Below are 17,143 nucleotides of genomic sequence, written 5' to 3'. Positions count from 1 at the left end.
CCTCAAGAATTAAAAAGTGCGAGCCGACGAACAGATCATTGGAATTCTCTGCTTGGTAACAATGTAACCCCAGCACGTGCTGGGTCTCTAACAGGGTTGAGCTTGTAGAAGTCAAAGTGGAACCATGTCTGATCAACGACAGACAGGATCCTCACCGGCGTTTAACGTCCTTCACGACTTGCTGAATCACATCATTCAAATCATAAAGCCCACAATTGCCAGGTCATTACCGCCAGGGTCATAACACTAGTAATATAAGCGGCAACTCCTGCTCCTTGAATATCTTTCTCCAGTATTTTCCAACAAATAGCAAATGCTATTCCTAAGACCGAGGAGAGTATCATAACGGTAATTGCCAAGGACGTAATTAATCCCTCGACAAAATGTAATCCCCAGCCTAGACTTTCGCTTAACCTATTTCCATTAAATGAATGCGATCGGTTCGATCTTCCTGCGGGGAATTTGTTGCAGGTAGAAATTTGAATTGACATCAGAAATTGAAGGGCAGTCTTGAAAAAGATGTAACATGTGTTCTAGACTAATGGGAAGAACCATTTTTGGAGGTGGTGGCGGTGCAAATCATACTCATTGGTTGTTGGTGGAAGATCATTAGGTTTGATATGATCAACATAGTCGCCTGGACAGGCTTCGAACTATGTAAAGTCAGCAATGTTATTCCACACGTTCAATCGAAATCGGGAAGTTCGGTGTTGACCAGCTGGTAAAGAGATTATTGCTGCTCAAGGTTTAGACGAACACTTCGTCCAATACTCTCAAAGCCCAGACTCCGTTCAAAAACCCCCAGATTCTGAAACCCCAAAATACTGATAAAAAAATTCAACCAGGAGTGGGAGCTCATACACCTATAAGTTTGATTCTCCTCAACTTCAAAATCGCCCAGTCCCTTCCACGTCTTTTCTTTATTATAAGCGCATTCCAGAGCTTTGAAGAAAGCTTTGTCGGTCAATGGATCTTGATTTTCGTCCTTACACACATGAAGTGGCTTGAGATGAGTTGTGTATGGTTTCTTATTCATACACAAGTGAAGCCGACGGCATTCATCGGCAGGCAGACAGACCACATTTTTCGGGGGACTCGCTTTGACAAACGTTGGCAGAGGGGTATTCCGAAGTTTCGCAAGTTTTCTCGAGATGAGATTAATGCCATTCTGGAGTCTCCCACTAACCCAAAGTTTTGTCTCCAATGGTTGACTTGTTATCTGTGCTCGAGTTATGTAGCCTGCTTGCATCAATTCCTTTGCAAAATCTACAACTGCTCCTTCCCGACCTGGGAGCTCAGTAAAGTCGTCGTAGGAAGTATGTCCACATTTCTGGTAGGTTATTGGCATGAAGCTGAATCTATGAGTATACATTCTTATAAAGTCGTTCTTACATATGTCCAATCTATGCGTCGAGTAGCATTAGGTAAAGTCCCATATCTGCTAAGTAAATTCCGTACGCTAGAATGCCTTCCGATCGATTGGATATAACTATCGAAAGGTGATTTCGCTATTTTGTAATATAACTCTTCGAACAAAATCCGAGCTCTATAATTCTGAAGGACTTCCTTCCTGAAGATTTCTTCTGAACATTGTCTTCTCTTACTGACATCAGAGAGTTTACCGTTCTCGATCTCTTTCATCCGATGTTTTGGACCACGGAGAAGAGATGAAGAACCTGCCAGACATCCTCGGTATTGATCAGACCTCTTTACCTCTCCCAAAGTGATAGACAACTTCACACCTTCGAAACATTCCTGTAAGAATATCCGAGGTTCGTGGTGCTGCACTCGACTCCAAGTTTTGAGAGCATAACTCATGCAAACATTCGCATCAGCAGGAGAATAGATAGCCCACACATATTCCCTATAGCCCAGACACAATAAGTGATCTATACGGTGCCAATCCGGCACTGCTTCAGAGTACACTCGCAGAGAAGGGGGTTGTTTGGCTATTTGTAACAATAAAACGAATGCAGGTTTCCTATCCAGGAGTAGAGGGGAGGTACGCTAAACATCGAAATTGGGAGTATCAATAAAACTACTGAATGTATTGGGGTGATCAGTCTCGAAATTAGCGGGATGTTGAGAAAATGTGACTCGACCATGTTTTCTGAAAAGTTGGAAAGATTTGTTAGCCTCCACAATGGATATGATTTGTTTAAAAACGCTATCCTCACTTATCAACCCACAATAATTGGTATATAAGAATGCCATAGAAGCCCAAAAGATTCTCAATTGAAAAAGTGCAAGCACTTTGCACATCGTAGAAGAGAAGAAAAGGATGAAGAGCGTCCGAGATACGAATCGGAAGGAGTGGATTTGTGAGCTGGCATAATGCATAGTTCATCTGCATGGCTCGATTTGACATAGGTAGACTTCTGGGAATGAGCGCTCCCTCATGTTTTGTCCGTGATAAACCAATCATTGGTTCCATAATCTGTAACCATGTTACGTAGGTTTGCTCTGCCCTTATGGTTGCTTTCAGATGCTCCATTTCACATCGTCCGAATACAAGTCGTCAGAATACAAATCGTCTGGGTAAAGTTCTTTCCTTTCGCTAATATTGATAGGAGAAGTTTTCTCCTGTTTTAACATGGATTTCTTTGACCCAGAATCAAGCCCCCATGAGTGATCTGCATTAAGTCCTGTAGAAGGTGTGGAAGATATTAAAGACGTTGAAAGTATTTGTGGTGTTGAAGTTGCTGGAGAGATTTCAGGTATTTCAGGTATTGGAGGTGTTTGAAGGATTGGAAGTATTTGGGGTGTTGGAGAATCCGAAGATATTAAAGGCGTTGGAGGTATCGAAAGTGTCGAAACCATAGATGCAGCTTCCATCTCAAAAATCTCCATTTTCCTACTCCATTTCTCAATCTTTCCATCCGGTTTACTTTCCAATCCCCAATCCCACGTCAAACTCCAATCCTTCTCAGCAGGCTCACCCCCACCCACCACTTTCCTCGGAGCAAGCGCCCCCTTCCTCATCCGCACTCTTCTCGGATCAAGCAAAGCATGATACCTCTCCCACATCCTCGACATCTTCAACTCCAACTCATAATCCCTCTCACACTCCCTCTCCCCCAATCTATCCTCTTCCTCCTCCCAATACGTCTTCGGCATATCCTTTACCGCACCATCACAAGCCTTGGACATCTCCCCCAAGCCCTTCACCACCTCCTCAACGACTTCGAACCCCCTTTCAACACCAAAGAACGACATTTCAACCTCTCTTTCATAACAAGATAAACAATATCCATTCCACTAGAATTCGAATTCATCATCTCATCCAGAGAATCGGAAATTCCAAACATAATTCAGCACGCGTTTTCAACCCCTCTCTCATAGCATCATCGTAGATGTTCCACCAATCGAGATCTAAAACACCCTAAAATATCAACAGATTCCCCGCTGTGAAATTTAAACGCAAATCCCAACTCCATAACATTCACACACCCCAAAATGCGCAAATCCAAATAAACAAAAACCCCATAAACCATATACAAAAACAAAAACTCAACAAGATAAACAGAACACTACCTAGGTAAATAACCCACTCGAGCCACTCCCATCTCATGCGCCACATCGTCTTCCTAAGGTTGCCGATAGACTCGGCGCAGCCACGCATCAAACCGCCCATGTAATTCCCGAGGTCGTCAATGGATCTCAGCCCTCCAGATGTGAATTTTCCACCCGCTCGAACTCTTCATTACCCTTACAATAAGGTTATTCCATAAATCGTAGAATGCGGGCATCATGCATATCCTATCGACCCTCATTATCTCCCTCCCTATGATCAAAAAAAAAAATTGAAAAAAAAAATGAAATTGAAAATTGAAAAGCATAAGATACCGAATTAGATTGTCAACAAGAAAGGTACCTACGATATCTATGGAATAGAAAGTCTGAGGGTGGACATACCCATGCATTCAACTCAAGAATCGATCCACACTAAGGTAAAATCCGGTGATCGCCTGATTCTTAGCAAGTAACCTTAAGTACCTCGCGACCGACAGAAAAAACCGAATACCAACCCCGCAAAATAAACGAAAATTTGACAATGATTCTTTTTCAAAATTTAGTATTAATTTAATTTAATATTTTAAATCTTTTTGAGTTGATTTATAAAGATTATAAGCTAATAAATAAGTATTATTAAAGATTTGAAAAGATTATATTGAGTTATTGTTTATATATCAAATTTTGATTGAGGTAAAGAATTTTGGTGTTCGGTTTTTTCTGTCGGTCGCGAGAGTACCTAGGCTCGCTAGGTAAGCAAGAATATAAGATTATATACTCGTATACAAGTATATATTTCTCACCATACCATATCATATCATATCATAAAATAGCAAATATATTATATTATTCGTATATTTACTAAACAATTAAATAATCAAACAATTAAAAAACATAAATAAATAATCCGAATAATCCGAATCCTCTCAGACTACATAGATCCAGTTTAGTTTAATATAAATATCTATTTATATATTATTATTATTATCTATTATTATCTATTATTATCTATTATTATCTATTATTATCTATTATTATCTATTATTACCTATTATTACTTATTATTACCTATTATTACCTATTATTATTTATTATTACCTATTATTATCTATTATTATCTATTATTACCTATTATTACCTATTATTACCTATTATTATTTATTATTACTTATTATTATCTATTATTATCTATTATTACCTATTATTATCTATTATTACCTATTATTACCTATTATTACCTATTATTACCTATTATTACCTATTATTACCTATTAACCTTACTTAACATCTTTCCATTTCATTCCAAGAGTAATCTTATCAGAATACAAATATAATAAATAAATACCTAGTATCGTAGATAACCATAACCATAACCTTGCCTCAACCTTCTCCACATAATCATAATCATAATTACAATTCCGCTACAAAAAACGATACAAATACATGTATGAAAGTCTACAATACAATACCTCGAATATAATACAATACCGGTATTACCTATTGAAAACCGGGCTGATAAGTAGGTAGGTATACCTAGGTACCTAAGTACCTAAGTACCTACTTCAGTTTATAGTGATATAGTGATATGATATAAGAAATCAGATCTGTATTTACTTACTTACTTACATACATCTTCATCTACATCTTCATCTCCCCATTTCGGCCCACACACCTAACCTACCTACCTATTCTAGCCCTTTGAAACCCCAAATTCCTCTCTCTAGAGCTTTTTCAGCCCTCAAATTCTCTAATCTGCATATACATATACATATCTCATGTATACCTACCTACACATATACACAACACAGCAAACCAAATACACAGAATAATTCCCATTAACTTCACAGTATAGTATAGTATACAACAACGTTGTAGCTCGATTCAGCTCTCACCCATTTCATTTCATTCCATTCCATCTCTCTTCTCCTCTCCTGCCAACCCATCCACCCCCCTATTTCTCCTCCCAATTCCCCCTCGCCCACTCCCTCAAAACATTCTTCTTCACCTTCCCCGTACTCGTCTTCGGCAATTCCTTTACCACAATTACTTCCTTCGGCACCATAAACCTACTAATACTACTCTCCTCCTTTGCCCACCTCACCACATCCTCACCTTTCAAGCCCCCTTTCCCTCCTTCTCCTTCTCCTTCTCCCGCTCCACCCCCCTCCCTAACCGTAACAAAAGCCACCGGACACTCCCCCCACTTCTCATCCCGCACCGCCACCACCCCCGCCTCCAACACCCCCTCATGCTGCACCAACATCGCCTCCAACGCCACACTACTTATATTCTCCCCCCCACTAATAATAATATCCTTCGCGCGATCCAGAATCTGCGCACTCCCATCCTCATGCCACACGGCCAAATCTCCACTATGCAGTGCACCGCCCGCAAAGAGCTTTCTCGTCGCTTCTTCATCGTTATAATATCCCTTTGCACATATATTCCCTAGGAAGATGATTTCTCCAATTTCTTTCCCGTCGCGCGCGACATCGATAAGTTTATCATCCGGTTGATCGGGTTTGATAATTCGGAGATTGAGAGACGTGAGGAATCCATGTCCTTGACGCGCCATGCGGTTGTATTTTTCTTTCAGTGAGATGTCTTCCCAAACAGGCATGTGGTATCCCTTTGTGATAGGACCATAGGTTTCCGTCATCCCATATACATGAACTGGAATGAGATTGAGATTTGTCATTGTTTCGAAAAGATGAGCTGTAGGTGGTGATGCGGCGACGGTGACGCGGACTGGATTTGGGAGTTGGGCTGCTTCTTTCGAGGCGCAAAGTAGAGTATTTACGGTAGGTGCGGCGTTAAAATGGGTGATGGGTTGAGATTTCAACAAATTCCATATCAGAGGATAATCGATTTTGCGAAGACAGAAGTGAGTGCCCCTGACTGCTGTTACAGCCCAAGGAAAAGTCCATCCCACAGCATGGAACATGGGCAGTGTCCAGAGATAACCACATCTTCCTTTATGAAAATTCAGCCCCGATTCCACCACATTTCCCATAGCCGCAAGATATGCACCCCGATGAGTATAAACCACCCCCTTAGGTTTCGCCGTCGTTCCACTCGTAAATGGAATCGCAATCGTACCGTCCTCATCATCAGCCTGCGCATGCAATCCATCCCAACCTTTCCCCCCATTTTCTACATCATATTTCAAGCCCTCCAAAACCGCATGATCGAATTCCCCCTCATCTCTATCCGTATCCTCATCCACAATAATTTTCACCCCTCGATTCCTCCCCCTATATCCTTTCAACAATCCCACAAATTCCCTATCCACAACAATACAATCCACCTCCGCAAACTCAAAAATATAAATAACATCCTCCTCCTTCAACCGATAATTAACTCCCACATGTATTCCCCCCGCCGCCGCGACACCAAAAATACTCTCGAGAAAAGCAGGCGTGTTCGGACATAGTATTCCTATCCGCGCGAATTTATGGTTTTTGAGATAATATGCTAAACCGCGAGAGCGATCTGCAAATTCCTGATAAGATCGTGTGATCGTTTGTCCATTCGCAGTAACATGATGGATAGCTGGAGCATCAGGTTCAATCGCTGCTGCGCGGGGAAGAAAAAATGTAGGTGAGAGGGTATGGATGTGATGTTTTGGAGCCGGCAGCGTTGTCGAAGATGTGTTTGATCCAGAAGAAGGTAGTAAATGATTAACCAGACTCTGAAGCCTAGAAGCAGGACCTGACATTTTGGAATCCTAATTTGATATGAATGATTTGGAACAGTCCGCTAGCCAAGTATCGGTGTCCTGAATAATCTTATCGACTCGACGTCTCTCGGGAGCTTTTGTAATTACTCTCTCTGTCTCTCTATCTCTGACTGCGTCCTCGAGTCTGTACTACACCTCTTCAGCCCAGTTCCCCCGTCTTCGTAATTTCTCTTAACGATCCGATCCGTTGTCTCAAACCCTTCGTTTAAGCTCGTATTGTCTTCTCTAACCTTGCCGGATCTGGTGGATGTATATCAATTGACCAATCGATATAACTCCAATATCTTCCTCGAATATCGTAAATATAACTCTGAATAAACAATCCCAATCGACCAATTCATCAATCAAATCAAATCAAATCAAATCAGTTCAATCCGAATGAAAATCCACTCAAACCCAACTAAATCTCTTTACCCAAAGACCCGATCAATAAGTAAACAAAGGAGTTAATAAGTATCCTGATACATAGGTACCTATGTAATCTTACCTCCTCCAACATCCATCTATCCATCCAGGATAACAAAAACATTTATACTTTACCAGCCTCCCAGCCAGAACTAGAGGCCCCTCCTCCCGCCGCAATAATGTGGAGTAACTTACAAGTGCATTCCACAAAATCCAATTACCCCACCATCCCCTCTCCAATCCAACCCATCCAATCCATCCAACCACACAAATCCAACCAATCATCTCCAATAATCCACACTCCCTTCACCCGCGGCAATGTTCAACCCTTTGCAAAGGAATAAATTCCGCCCCGCTCGGCATCGGCTTCGGAGTTCCGGAGCGGGTACTCTTGTCACTGTTCTCCTTCATCGACTTCATCGTGCATCTGTCTTGCTTCATTCACGAAGAACTCCATGAAGATCTCAATTGAACATCATAATCATGTGCATCGTAAATCATATTCCTACCTGGGTAATCCGTAAAGACGGGAAGGAGGGTTTACAATAACCGAAAGGTGCTTCAACAGAACATGAGAATGCAAAATGGGAAATTGGGAGGTGGTGACAAGGGGTAAATGCAAAGCACTTCAACAAAATAATAATGGTGGACGATCAGATCCTTGAAGGTTTGGGAATCTAGGAATCTTTGGTTCTACCTATGGGTATATCAGTTGAGCTGTTAAAGGTAGCCAACAAATTACATCATATCATGATGATCTTATAAGCTCAAGTTTCATAAGATCCATCGTACTCTCTCCAACAAAACTGCTCTTTGAATTCACAAAGAATTTAAAGTAACTTGTACCAAACCGATGCTCATTCATAAACTGTAACTAAAATGGATTTCAATATTATTTTTCACAATTCCACTTCCATTTCCACAAGACCAAACGCAATGTATTCATTCTTGATTCATGCCTTGGGCTTTTCATTTCGCTATGAACTGCATGCAAGCCGAAGCAATACACATCAGAGTTCCTTGCTGTATCAGACTCCTTTTGCCGTTACAGCATTTCCCAATATTGTGTAAATGGTAAATGAATACCAGGCCTTGAGATCTTCCAATGAATGGTAGAACAAAGCATTGACGTTGTTATTGTTGAAAAGAAGAAACCGTTAAACAACCCAATCCATCCACCCAGCAGCGCAAAATCACATCAAATAAGGTCCAGGATATTTAATAGCCGAGAGCAGCCAACTCAGTCTTGGTCTTATCGTCGATCTTAGCGGACTTCTGGGCTTCTGAAAGCTGCTTGCGTGCTGCCTTCTTGCGCTCGTAGTATGCTGCGCTCTTAACCTTTCTTCTCTCCTCAAGTCTGTAATCATTCGTATTAGTAACCATCTCGGGAACATCCGGAAATCAACCCAATCCCAAAGAATTTACTAACCTAGCGACAACATCTTGGTATTTCCATCCGACCTCGTGGCTCAATCTACCGACAGTGCAGTATTTGCGTCCAGGCTTCAATCTCAACACTCTCAAAGCTTGGGGAACGACAACGCGCTTGACTTTGTCGTATGGTTGTGGAACACCCTCGAAAACCTTAAGTCTCTCCATGGCGGCGGCACCACGGGCGGTCTTGTGAGGAATCATACCACGGACGGTCTTGTAGAAGATTCTGGATGGGGCACGGAAATGGAAAGGACCTATTCGTGAAAAAGTCAGGAAAATTTCCTTATATCGAGTGCGAATCGCAGAATCGCAATTGGCGGATTATGATATCTTACCTCCACGGGTTGGGTTGTATCTGGTCATCTTTCGGAGGTAGGCGTGGTACTTGACTATTATCGAAATTGAATCAGTCTTCCATCATTTCATATATTCCACCCAGACGCGACATCAAATCCATCATCTCCAATCCCATCGCAATTTTAATCAAGGTGAAAACGTACGCTTCGCACGGAAGAACTCTCCAGAGATGTTCAAGGCCTCACATCGTACAACGACGATCTTCTGGCCGTTGAGCAACTGCTTTGCAACAGTGCTTGCAAGTCGACCAAGAAGGTGACCCTTGGCATCGATCGTGATCTATTATAAGAAATCCAACATCAGCAATTCGTTCCTATTCGTATTCGTCCACATTGCTGAGTTCCCCCAAAACCATTTCCCATGATTGTTGTCGCAAGATATTGAATTTGGCTATGGTTGCCATGGATATGTATGGAATTGAGCACTTACGACTGGCTCGAAGGTCGACATCGTGTCCTGGATAAATTGTCAGAATGAAATCGAAAGGCGTACAGAAATTCAAATTGCTCTACCTTCGTTATTTAATGAGGGCGGTGTCGTGGTTTGTCGGTTGGTCGTTGTCTTCAAATTCCTTTACGGTGGATGGATTCTCCAAATTGACACCGGTTTTCGCGCTAAAAATATTAGCCGAGTCCCAGGGCTAACAACCCCAATTTGATGGAAAATTGAAAAGAATTATTTATTGAGTGAGGCAAAATGATGGTGATGATGAATCAATATTTTTCTCTTCAATGGCAATGTTTATTTAATTTCATGTTGAACTCACTTTGATCATGTCCAGTATTGTTGAGAAAATTGAAGTTAACGATGTGTGCGATTGCAGCCTTGCCATTTTTACGTTGATCGAATTTTCACTTCAAGCAAGCCTCGCCAACCTGATGGCAGATAATAAGGCAGCAATTTTGATCGCATGAACTGAGCAGATACCAGTAATTGTTATCTAATGTTTTAAATCAAAGTGATGTTTATGATTCAGGGTGGCTTCGATATCACCCGGCCAGTGATGGTTGCAATACAGTGCACAAGGCAGTTAACCATTTCAGCACCTGATAATTGGAATGATTCGGACAATTATTATCAACTCGGTACTTGGAACTTCTCCAATACTCGGACATCCGTACTCGAATATCCAGGACAACACAAAGTCGAATATTCAACACGGCTGCGGAGTTGTGAAATTCATCAAGATACTACCTAGATACGGTACGTAGACTTTCGATGTATCATGCGGTTGTAGAGTAGAATGCAACAAAATGCTCCGAATAAAAGTGTCAAAGCCCTTTGAGTTGTGGTCACAATTATGATATCACATGTAGCAGGAGGCAAAATGGGTTATACACTTTAGTCTTGACATACATTCAATTCCTGTAATCTTTAATATAAACACTCTGGCCAAATAGCATATACATGCATTTCCAGAATATCAAACCACAAGTCATATCATGCTCATGTTGATGCTCCTCGATGCAAACAGAATGATCAACCCTCTCGCATCTTTCCCATGTGTCAATGACGCTCACCCCTGCACTTCAATTCGAACCCCTCCTTTCCTATCATCAACTTATTAACACATATCCCATCTATGCAGTACGCCATGCCAAATTGCAAATATTGCAATATACCATTCCTCCCTAGAAGTGGAGAAGCCCAATCATACCCAGTATATGCATAGCATCCCAATTGAACAAATTTTGTAAATGCAACAAAAGATAGATGCATTCCTCAATGCAGAAGTAATCCGGAGTCGAAACTTGGCGATTGATTCACTTCTACCTCCCAAATAAAACTGATGTAGCCGAAATAAAACCCTCTATTCTGCACCTGGAACCTTTGAATCAAGTTCATTGAGAACATCTTGAACCTCTCTCACAAGAGCTTTCCTGGTTTCCCTCGCTGTTTGATCACCCTCCGTCTCAACCGCATCCAACTTCAATAGTACTTGTCCCATAATAGTCTCACTCAACTTCTTATGTTCGAAATCCTTCTTCTTTTGGTCTTCTGGCGGACTCGCAATAAATGCTTCTGCTAACGGTAAGATGTCATTGTGGAAGGTATCTGAAATAGCGTTTAATTTCTCGATTGGTGTTTTGGGTGTTGGAGGAGGGATTGGTGAAGCTGTTCTGGAAGTCGCAGATGATTCCATTTGTGGTGTTTTGAGATTATTATTGCTCTTCTTCTTTCCCTTCTTATTCTTCGATTTGCGAATTCGTTTCCTGAGCTTGGCGGCGGTCCCTTCTACTTCTTCGCTTTCATCTCCCGAATCTTCACTTCCAGTTGCTGCGTCCCCAACAATGCAAAGAATCTCCGACTCATTTCTTATTCCATAACTTCGAACAAGGGCATGATCATCCTTCAATTGTTGTCCCTTGTAAACCAATTTCAACTTCCTCCAATTCGAAACTTCCATCAAGGCGGCAGCTCTTTTTCTTACATCACTGACTTCTAACTTTCCATCCCCAATACTGTAAGCTGGGAATTTAACCGGATATGTAATCCCCTTATTCTTCACCAATAGCACATCATCTTCCTCTTGTGCAGAATGAGGTGGTCTCAAATGTGGATCATAGATTCTTCTTGGTTGCTCCAAATCCTCACCAGTTATATATTCATAATCCTCATCTTGTACCTGCGGTGGATTACCTCGACTCGAAAAGGGACTCAAACGACTGGCACCACCACTGAACCAACTATTTCCCCAACGACTCATGCTCACAGCAGCTGCAAGTAAAACAAAGGCGCTACCCGCTAATGCTGTAGGCGGAACCTGATCGATATGTGTATATTTTGCCGCTTGTTCGATGTACGCTTGAGCGGGTTCAGGTATTTGCGAATAGGCGGATTGAAGATGTTGAACGGTCGTGTCAAGATAGGTTTGAAGAGAATCAGGAAGACGTTGAATGGCAGAAGACAGGGTGCCACCTTGCGAGTCCAAAACGCGGGAAGCCACCTTGGCTGATTTTCTGTCTTTAGTCCTGTGGAGGGGACTTTTTTCCTTGAGAAAACTTGTGAATGTGATATGACAAGGCTTTCGATATATGTGGGATGTAGGGTTTAAGGTGGGGTGATTGACTCGTATGTTGAGGCTTTCGATGACGGGGTCTCGAAGCTGATGGAAAGATGGAACAATTTGGAGAGTAATGGATTTAATGTTGTCTTTTGTCTTTTGTCTTTTTCATGCGCGGAAGTTTTGATTGATGAGGATTGATTCTAATTAAGAATTTGATGGCGGTGAGGATGATCAAGCGAGTGAGAGTGAGAGTGAGAGTGAGAGTGAGAGAGAGTGAGAGAGAGTGAGAGTCAAAGTTAGAGTGAGTGAGGATGAGATATTATTGTGTATACCTAGTAATTACCGATCTCGATATCGTAGAGGTCAGGGTGAATATCAAAAAGTAGGTATTATAAGGCGGCCGAATGTATGATGGATGGGGTCTAGAAAGGGTTCAGACGATATCAATCCTGTACTATCGTAGAGCGAGATGACATCTGTCCATTGATGAATTGCCGGCCGCTTCTTTAGTTTTCCTTCTACTGTACCGTATTGAACCGTACCGCACCGGCTGTCTGTAAAGTACAGTACTAGGTACTGACTGTATATATATCCTTTCTTCTACCGAGCATGATGGAGTATTTTATAATAAATAAGACATATTCAGACATACGAAGCATCCATCTCTTACTCTACTTACTTGCTTGATAGTACCCAATAACCTCAACATCGCTTCTTCTAGCCATCCATCCATATCAAATAGATCACAGGGCTGTCCACGGGGATGCCAACACATGTTTTTCTTAGCAGAGCAATTAGGTACAAGACAAGTACGAGTACCACCAAGGGATGCTTTGCCTCACTCTTGCATGATTCCATGCTACCTTGATGATAGGTATCCAATGTCAATTCTATGTCAATTCTTTGTCCATCATTGCAATGAATCAAAGCATTGTTACTACCTAGGTAGGTAATTCATCGACCAATGAAAGAGATCTTTATGATTCTTATTCTTACATCACAACACTCTCAGAGTACAACATTACTACTATCCTCGAGCCACTCATTAAGCTTCATATTCAACCACTCATAAAGCTTTATATTCAATAGAAAGAAATATAACAACAATAGCTGCATACCTAGTACTCTACTCTACTCCGTACATACATGAATCAATCTATCAGCAAAGAATTCAAATCATTCAACGACTCTGTCCTGGCCTGGTATGTACTCCCTCGAGTCCGTCTAACCAAAGTCCACAACTCCTTTCGAAAATCCATCCCACAGCTCCCAGCTGATCTACAGAGCCCTTCCCATGCCTTCTCTTTCCATGCCTGTCCAGTGACGCAATATCCCAATCAAATCTGCAATCACGCCTACCTAGGTAAGCTCATTCGCAGGTTCGTAATTTCGTAATTTCGTAAATGAATGATTACACAATCCTACACAATCCTCTCCATTTCTAGAACCTCTCCGCCCCTCACCCAATTGCTAATCAATCAAACCACACCAAACCACACCACACCAAAATCAACCCCTCCTTCCCACCATCAATTTCTCCCTACATAATAATAAATCACATAAATCACATAAATCACAGATACCTACTAGTACTCCTTCCGGAACTCCCCATCCCCATCCACACTCGACATTTACATATAAACCACCCCACCCACCTCACCTACAAGACCTAGGTATAAACCGGTCTCATACCATTCGCCCATCATTAATATCTTCCGTCGTTTCTTCACCACCACTCCCATTACCGCCGCCAGAATGTCTGCTGCTCAAACCAAAGCCGATGGCATTATTGATGGTAACGCTGTTGGTATGTTGTGATTTTTTCTCTCTCTCTCTTTCTTCATGTCTTCAATTCATCTTCTTCTTGTGGTGCTGGGGAGATACTCAGCTATGCTGCTATGCGATGTACTCTCTGGATTCGAAACTTGTCTGCTCCTCGAGGAATCTCTGAGCTTAGAGATTACTCGAAGAGAGGAGTATGGGATGCTACGATGAGAAATCAAGAGAAGAGAAGACAATGAGAACATCACACTCAAATAAATAACTAACAAGTTCATACACAGCCGTCTTCAGCAAATCCTACTGTCCATACTGCAATGCCACCAAGAAGCTCTTGACCGATTTGAAGGCAAACTTTTACGCTATCGAGCTTGATCAAGTTGGTATGTTTTACCCGTTTTCTTTGCTTCCTCAATGCCCCTCCCCTCATCTCCTTCTTCTCTTAAGATCTCTTCAACTAACTCTCCCCCCAGACGACGGATCAGCTATCCAATCCTACCTTGCCGAAAAGACTGGCCAAAGCTCCGTCCCTAATATCTTCATCGGTCAGAAACACGTTGGTGGAAACTCGGATTTGCAGGCGAAGAATAAGAAGGATTTGGAGAGTCAGTTGAAGGAGTTGAATGCTATCGCGGCTTAGAGGTTTCTTGAGGGGATTGTATTAATGGATCAGAGGGGAAAGAAAGTGGAGTGCTTGAAGTGGATGAATTGCATGATTATGGGAAGCGCATAGAATAGCTCGTTTGCTGAGAGTGCAGGAATGAATCGATAAATATGATACACAGAGATTGATTTATTTACTCGTGTTTGGTGATATGCTATGCTAAGTAATACTGTGCTCTACCATGCCAGACCTCCCATTTCATATCATATCATCATAACAATACTCATACAGACAAACATACATACATACACTAAAATACAAGCTCCAATCTATACCCTCACCATCCCCTCGACACTCCCAACTGGACGTTCCACCAACCTCATAACCCCCTCCACCACACTCCTCCTCGCCTCCTCACTACTCACATTCGCACCCGCCAGATACCCCAACCAAATGCCCCTACTAATCCTCTCATCCCTCACCTCTCCCAACCGCTGACTCCTACTCACCCCATCCTCATACCACACCCCCAACTTCCCACTCTCATCGCGACTCAACAAAAGTTCCCGACCCTTGGGTACACTCCCCCTATTAAACAAGGCCTTGAATTCTCCCACCGCCTTCCCAAAGGCTTCATCCCCAAACTCCTCTCTATTTTTCTGTGCGCGCGCCGTAAGACTCCGCACCCACGCGTCGCGCAGATGATGGAAATCCGTATTTCTCGTGGGGACAATGCGGACGATGGATTTTATTTCGGGGTGTTTGAGAATGGCGGACCAGATTTCTTCGCTGCGGGCGGGGTCGAGCAGCATTGCTTTCAGGGCATCTTTTTCGTTGGCGACGAGGGTGGAGGCGCCGTTGGGGGCGGCGAGCTGGAGCAGAGAGGTTTGCAGGGTGGGGATGGAGGAGGGGGAGATGTACAGACCGAGGACGTAGACTTGGATGTGGAGGAAGGAGACGGTGCGGATGCCGAGGCCGAGGAGTTGGTAGGGTTCGGGGGCGTGCGTGGAGGGGGAGGGGCTGAAGTGCAGGGTTTTGGGGAAGGGCGGGGTGCTGCTGGTGCCGGTGGGGATGAGCTCTTCGTCTTCTTCGGGGGCGGGTTTGGGAGAGGGAGGGAGAATGGTAATGGGAGTGGAGGGGGAGAGGGAGTTGCTCGAACGAGAACTGTCGAGTTTGGAAGGCGGAGGTATCTCAATGGAGGTTGCGGTTACCCAGATGCAGACCATGCCGACGAGGAAGCCCGAGGCGGAATATGAGATGCGGCGTTTGTAGTAGGCGCGACGGGTCGCTTCGAGTCGGTGGAGCGAAATCGGATCGAGCGGGGGGGTTGAGGGGGATTTGCTGGTTATGCTGCGGGTGGGTGTGCGGAGGAGAGAGAGGCATGGTCGTTTGGGGAGGGTGCGCAGCGTGCGGGATGTGAGGGGGAGGAAGGGCATTTTGGTGGGTTGGGTGCTGCGGGGTTGGGGGTGGAGGTGTGTTGTATTGTGTTATGTTGTGTATACCTCTAAGAAGAGAATTGAGGTGGGTGGGTGAGGGGTGAGTGGTTTGAAATATGAGCTGATTTGATGATGGATAGATGGAGGGATGGATGGATGGAGCTTGCACGCACCCTCGCTCGCTCGCGTATTGAGAAGCTTTTTAGTGGAATCTGGGGAAAAGTTAAAAGCTAAATTTTATTTTTTTTACAGTACGAGTACATTTAAGGATTTATATTATATTATTGTTGCTTCTACCGGTAGATTACAGATGATGTTTATGATTGTTTGTTTAATATTCATAATGTAGGTATTTGAATAGAAATCTGGGTATGAATAGGATAGGGTGAAATTAATTCTGTGAGTATGTTATTTTTCCATGAAGGGGTTGGATTGTGATTTGATTTCATGTCGATTTCAAATACTGGATAATACTACCTAGGTATGTAATAGGAAGATAATAGATAATGATTCTATTCTTTCTTGATTTCATTCGTCTACGATGTCAGTCTATATAAAAGTATCTACTTCTTTTCAATACTTGCGTATATACGTAGATATATATAGATATATTGTTTTAGATTCTTATGAGTCTTTAATCAAGTAATATTAAATACTAGATAAATAGATAGACAGATAGATATCCCTCCTCCTGACATCATCATCATCATTATCATCAACAACAAATCACTAGACTTCCATACACACAACGTATCCATATTCTAGACTACACTACCTACCTACCTACCCCCCTACCCAGCAATACTATACTTAAATCACACTACCCGAATAATGCGACAACCTTATGATACTCGAGTATAAAATAGATA

At 42.6% G+C, this 17,143-nt stretch overlaps 7 protein-coding genes across 7 annotated transcripts; 1 reads left to right on the top strand and 6 right to left on the bottom strand.

The window, feature by feature from the left end:
- Positions 1 to 624: 624 nt before the first annotated feature.
- On the bottom strand, positions 625 to 1,372 carry EAE98_001538 (uncharacterized protein; the record flags this gene model as incomplete). The annotated part of the gene is made up of 2 exons (XM_038949157.1): positions 625 to 653; positions 862 to 1,372. The coding sequence occupies 2 exons, from the start codon at positions 1,370 to 1,372 to the stop codon at positions 625 to 627; spliced, it is 540 nt and encodes a 179-aa protein (XP_038814142.1).
- Positions 1,373 to 2,481: 1,109 nt separating this feature from the next.
- EAE98_001537 (uncharacterized protein) lies at positions 2,482 to 3,216 on the bottom strand (the record flags this gene model as incomplete). Its single annotated transcript, XM_038949156.1, has 1 exon — positions 2,482 to 3,216. One exon carries the CDS (start codon positions 3,214 to 3,216, stop codon positions 2,482 to 2,484), a length of 735 nt encoding a protein of 244 aa, XP_038814141.1.
- A 2,248-nt stretch (positions 3,217 to 5,464) lies between these two features.
- EAE98_001536 (uncharacterized protein) lies at positions 5,465 to 7,231 on the bottom strand (the record flags this gene model as incomplete). Its single annotated transcript, XM_038949155.1, has 1 exon — positions 5,465 to 7,231. One exon carries the CDS (start codon positions 7,229 to 7,231, stop codon positions 5,465 to 5,467), a length of 1,767 nt encoding a protein of 588 aa, XP_038814140.1.
- Positions 7,232 to 8,875: 1,644 nt separating this feature from the next.
- Positions 8,876 to 9,898, bottom strand: EAE98_001535 (uncharacterized protein; the record flags this gene model as incomplete). The annotated part of the gene is made up of 5 exons (XM_038949154.1): positions 8,876 to 9,014; positions 9,087 to 9,345; positions 9,427 to 9,480; positions 9,592 to 9,727; positions 9,878 to 9,898. 5 exons carry the CDS (start codon positions 9,896 to 9,898, stop codon positions 8,876 to 8,878), a joined length of 609 nt encoding a protein of 202 aa, XP_038814139.1.
- Positions 9,899 to 11,258: 1,360 nt separating this feature from the next.
- EAE98_001534 (uncharacterized protein) lies at positions 11,259 to 13,180 on the bottom strand (the record flags this gene model as incomplete). The annotated part of the gene is made up of 2 exons (XM_038949153.1): positions 11,259 to 12,400; positions 13,135 to 13,180. The coding sequence occupies 2 exons, from the start codon at positions 13,178 to 13,180 to the stop codon at positions 11,259 to 11,261; spliced, it is 1,188 nt and encodes a 395-aa protein (XP_038814138.1).
- Positions 13,181 to 14,210: 1,030 nt separating this feature from the next.
- EAE98_001533 (uncharacterized protein) lies at positions 14,211 to 14,874 on the top strand (the record flags this gene model as incomplete). The annotated part of the gene is made up of 3 exons (XM_038949152.1): positions 14,211 to 14,262; positions 14,519 to 14,617; positions 14,708 to 14,874. 3 exons carry the CDS (start codon positions 14,211 to 14,213, stop codon positions 14,872 to 14,874), a joined length of 318 nt encoding a protein of 105 aa, XP_038814137.1.
- Positions 14,875 to 15,167: 293 nt separating this feature from the next.
- On the bottom strand, positions 15,168 to 16,274 carry EAE98_001532 (uncharacterized protein; the record flags this gene model as incomplete). The annotated part of the gene is made up of 1 exon (XM_038949151.1): positions 15,168 to 16,274. One exon carries the CDS (start codon positions 16,272 to 16,274, stop codon positions 15,168 to 15,170), a length of 1,107 nt encoding a protein of 368 aa, XP_038814136.1.
- Between the last annotated feature and the right edge of the window lie 869 nt (positions 16,275 to 17,143).

Source organism: Botrytis deweyae, assembly GCF_014898535.1.
Source record: "Botrytis deweyae strain B1 chromosome Unknown BDEW_003, whole genome shotgun sequence".
Taxonomy (NCBI): Eukaryota; Fungi; Ascomycota; class Leotiomycetes; order Helotiales; family Sclerotiniaceae; genus Botrytis; species Botrytis deweyae.
Note: the sequence above shows the minus strand (reverse complement) of the source record. Positions and strands in the feature narration are given on the sequence as shown.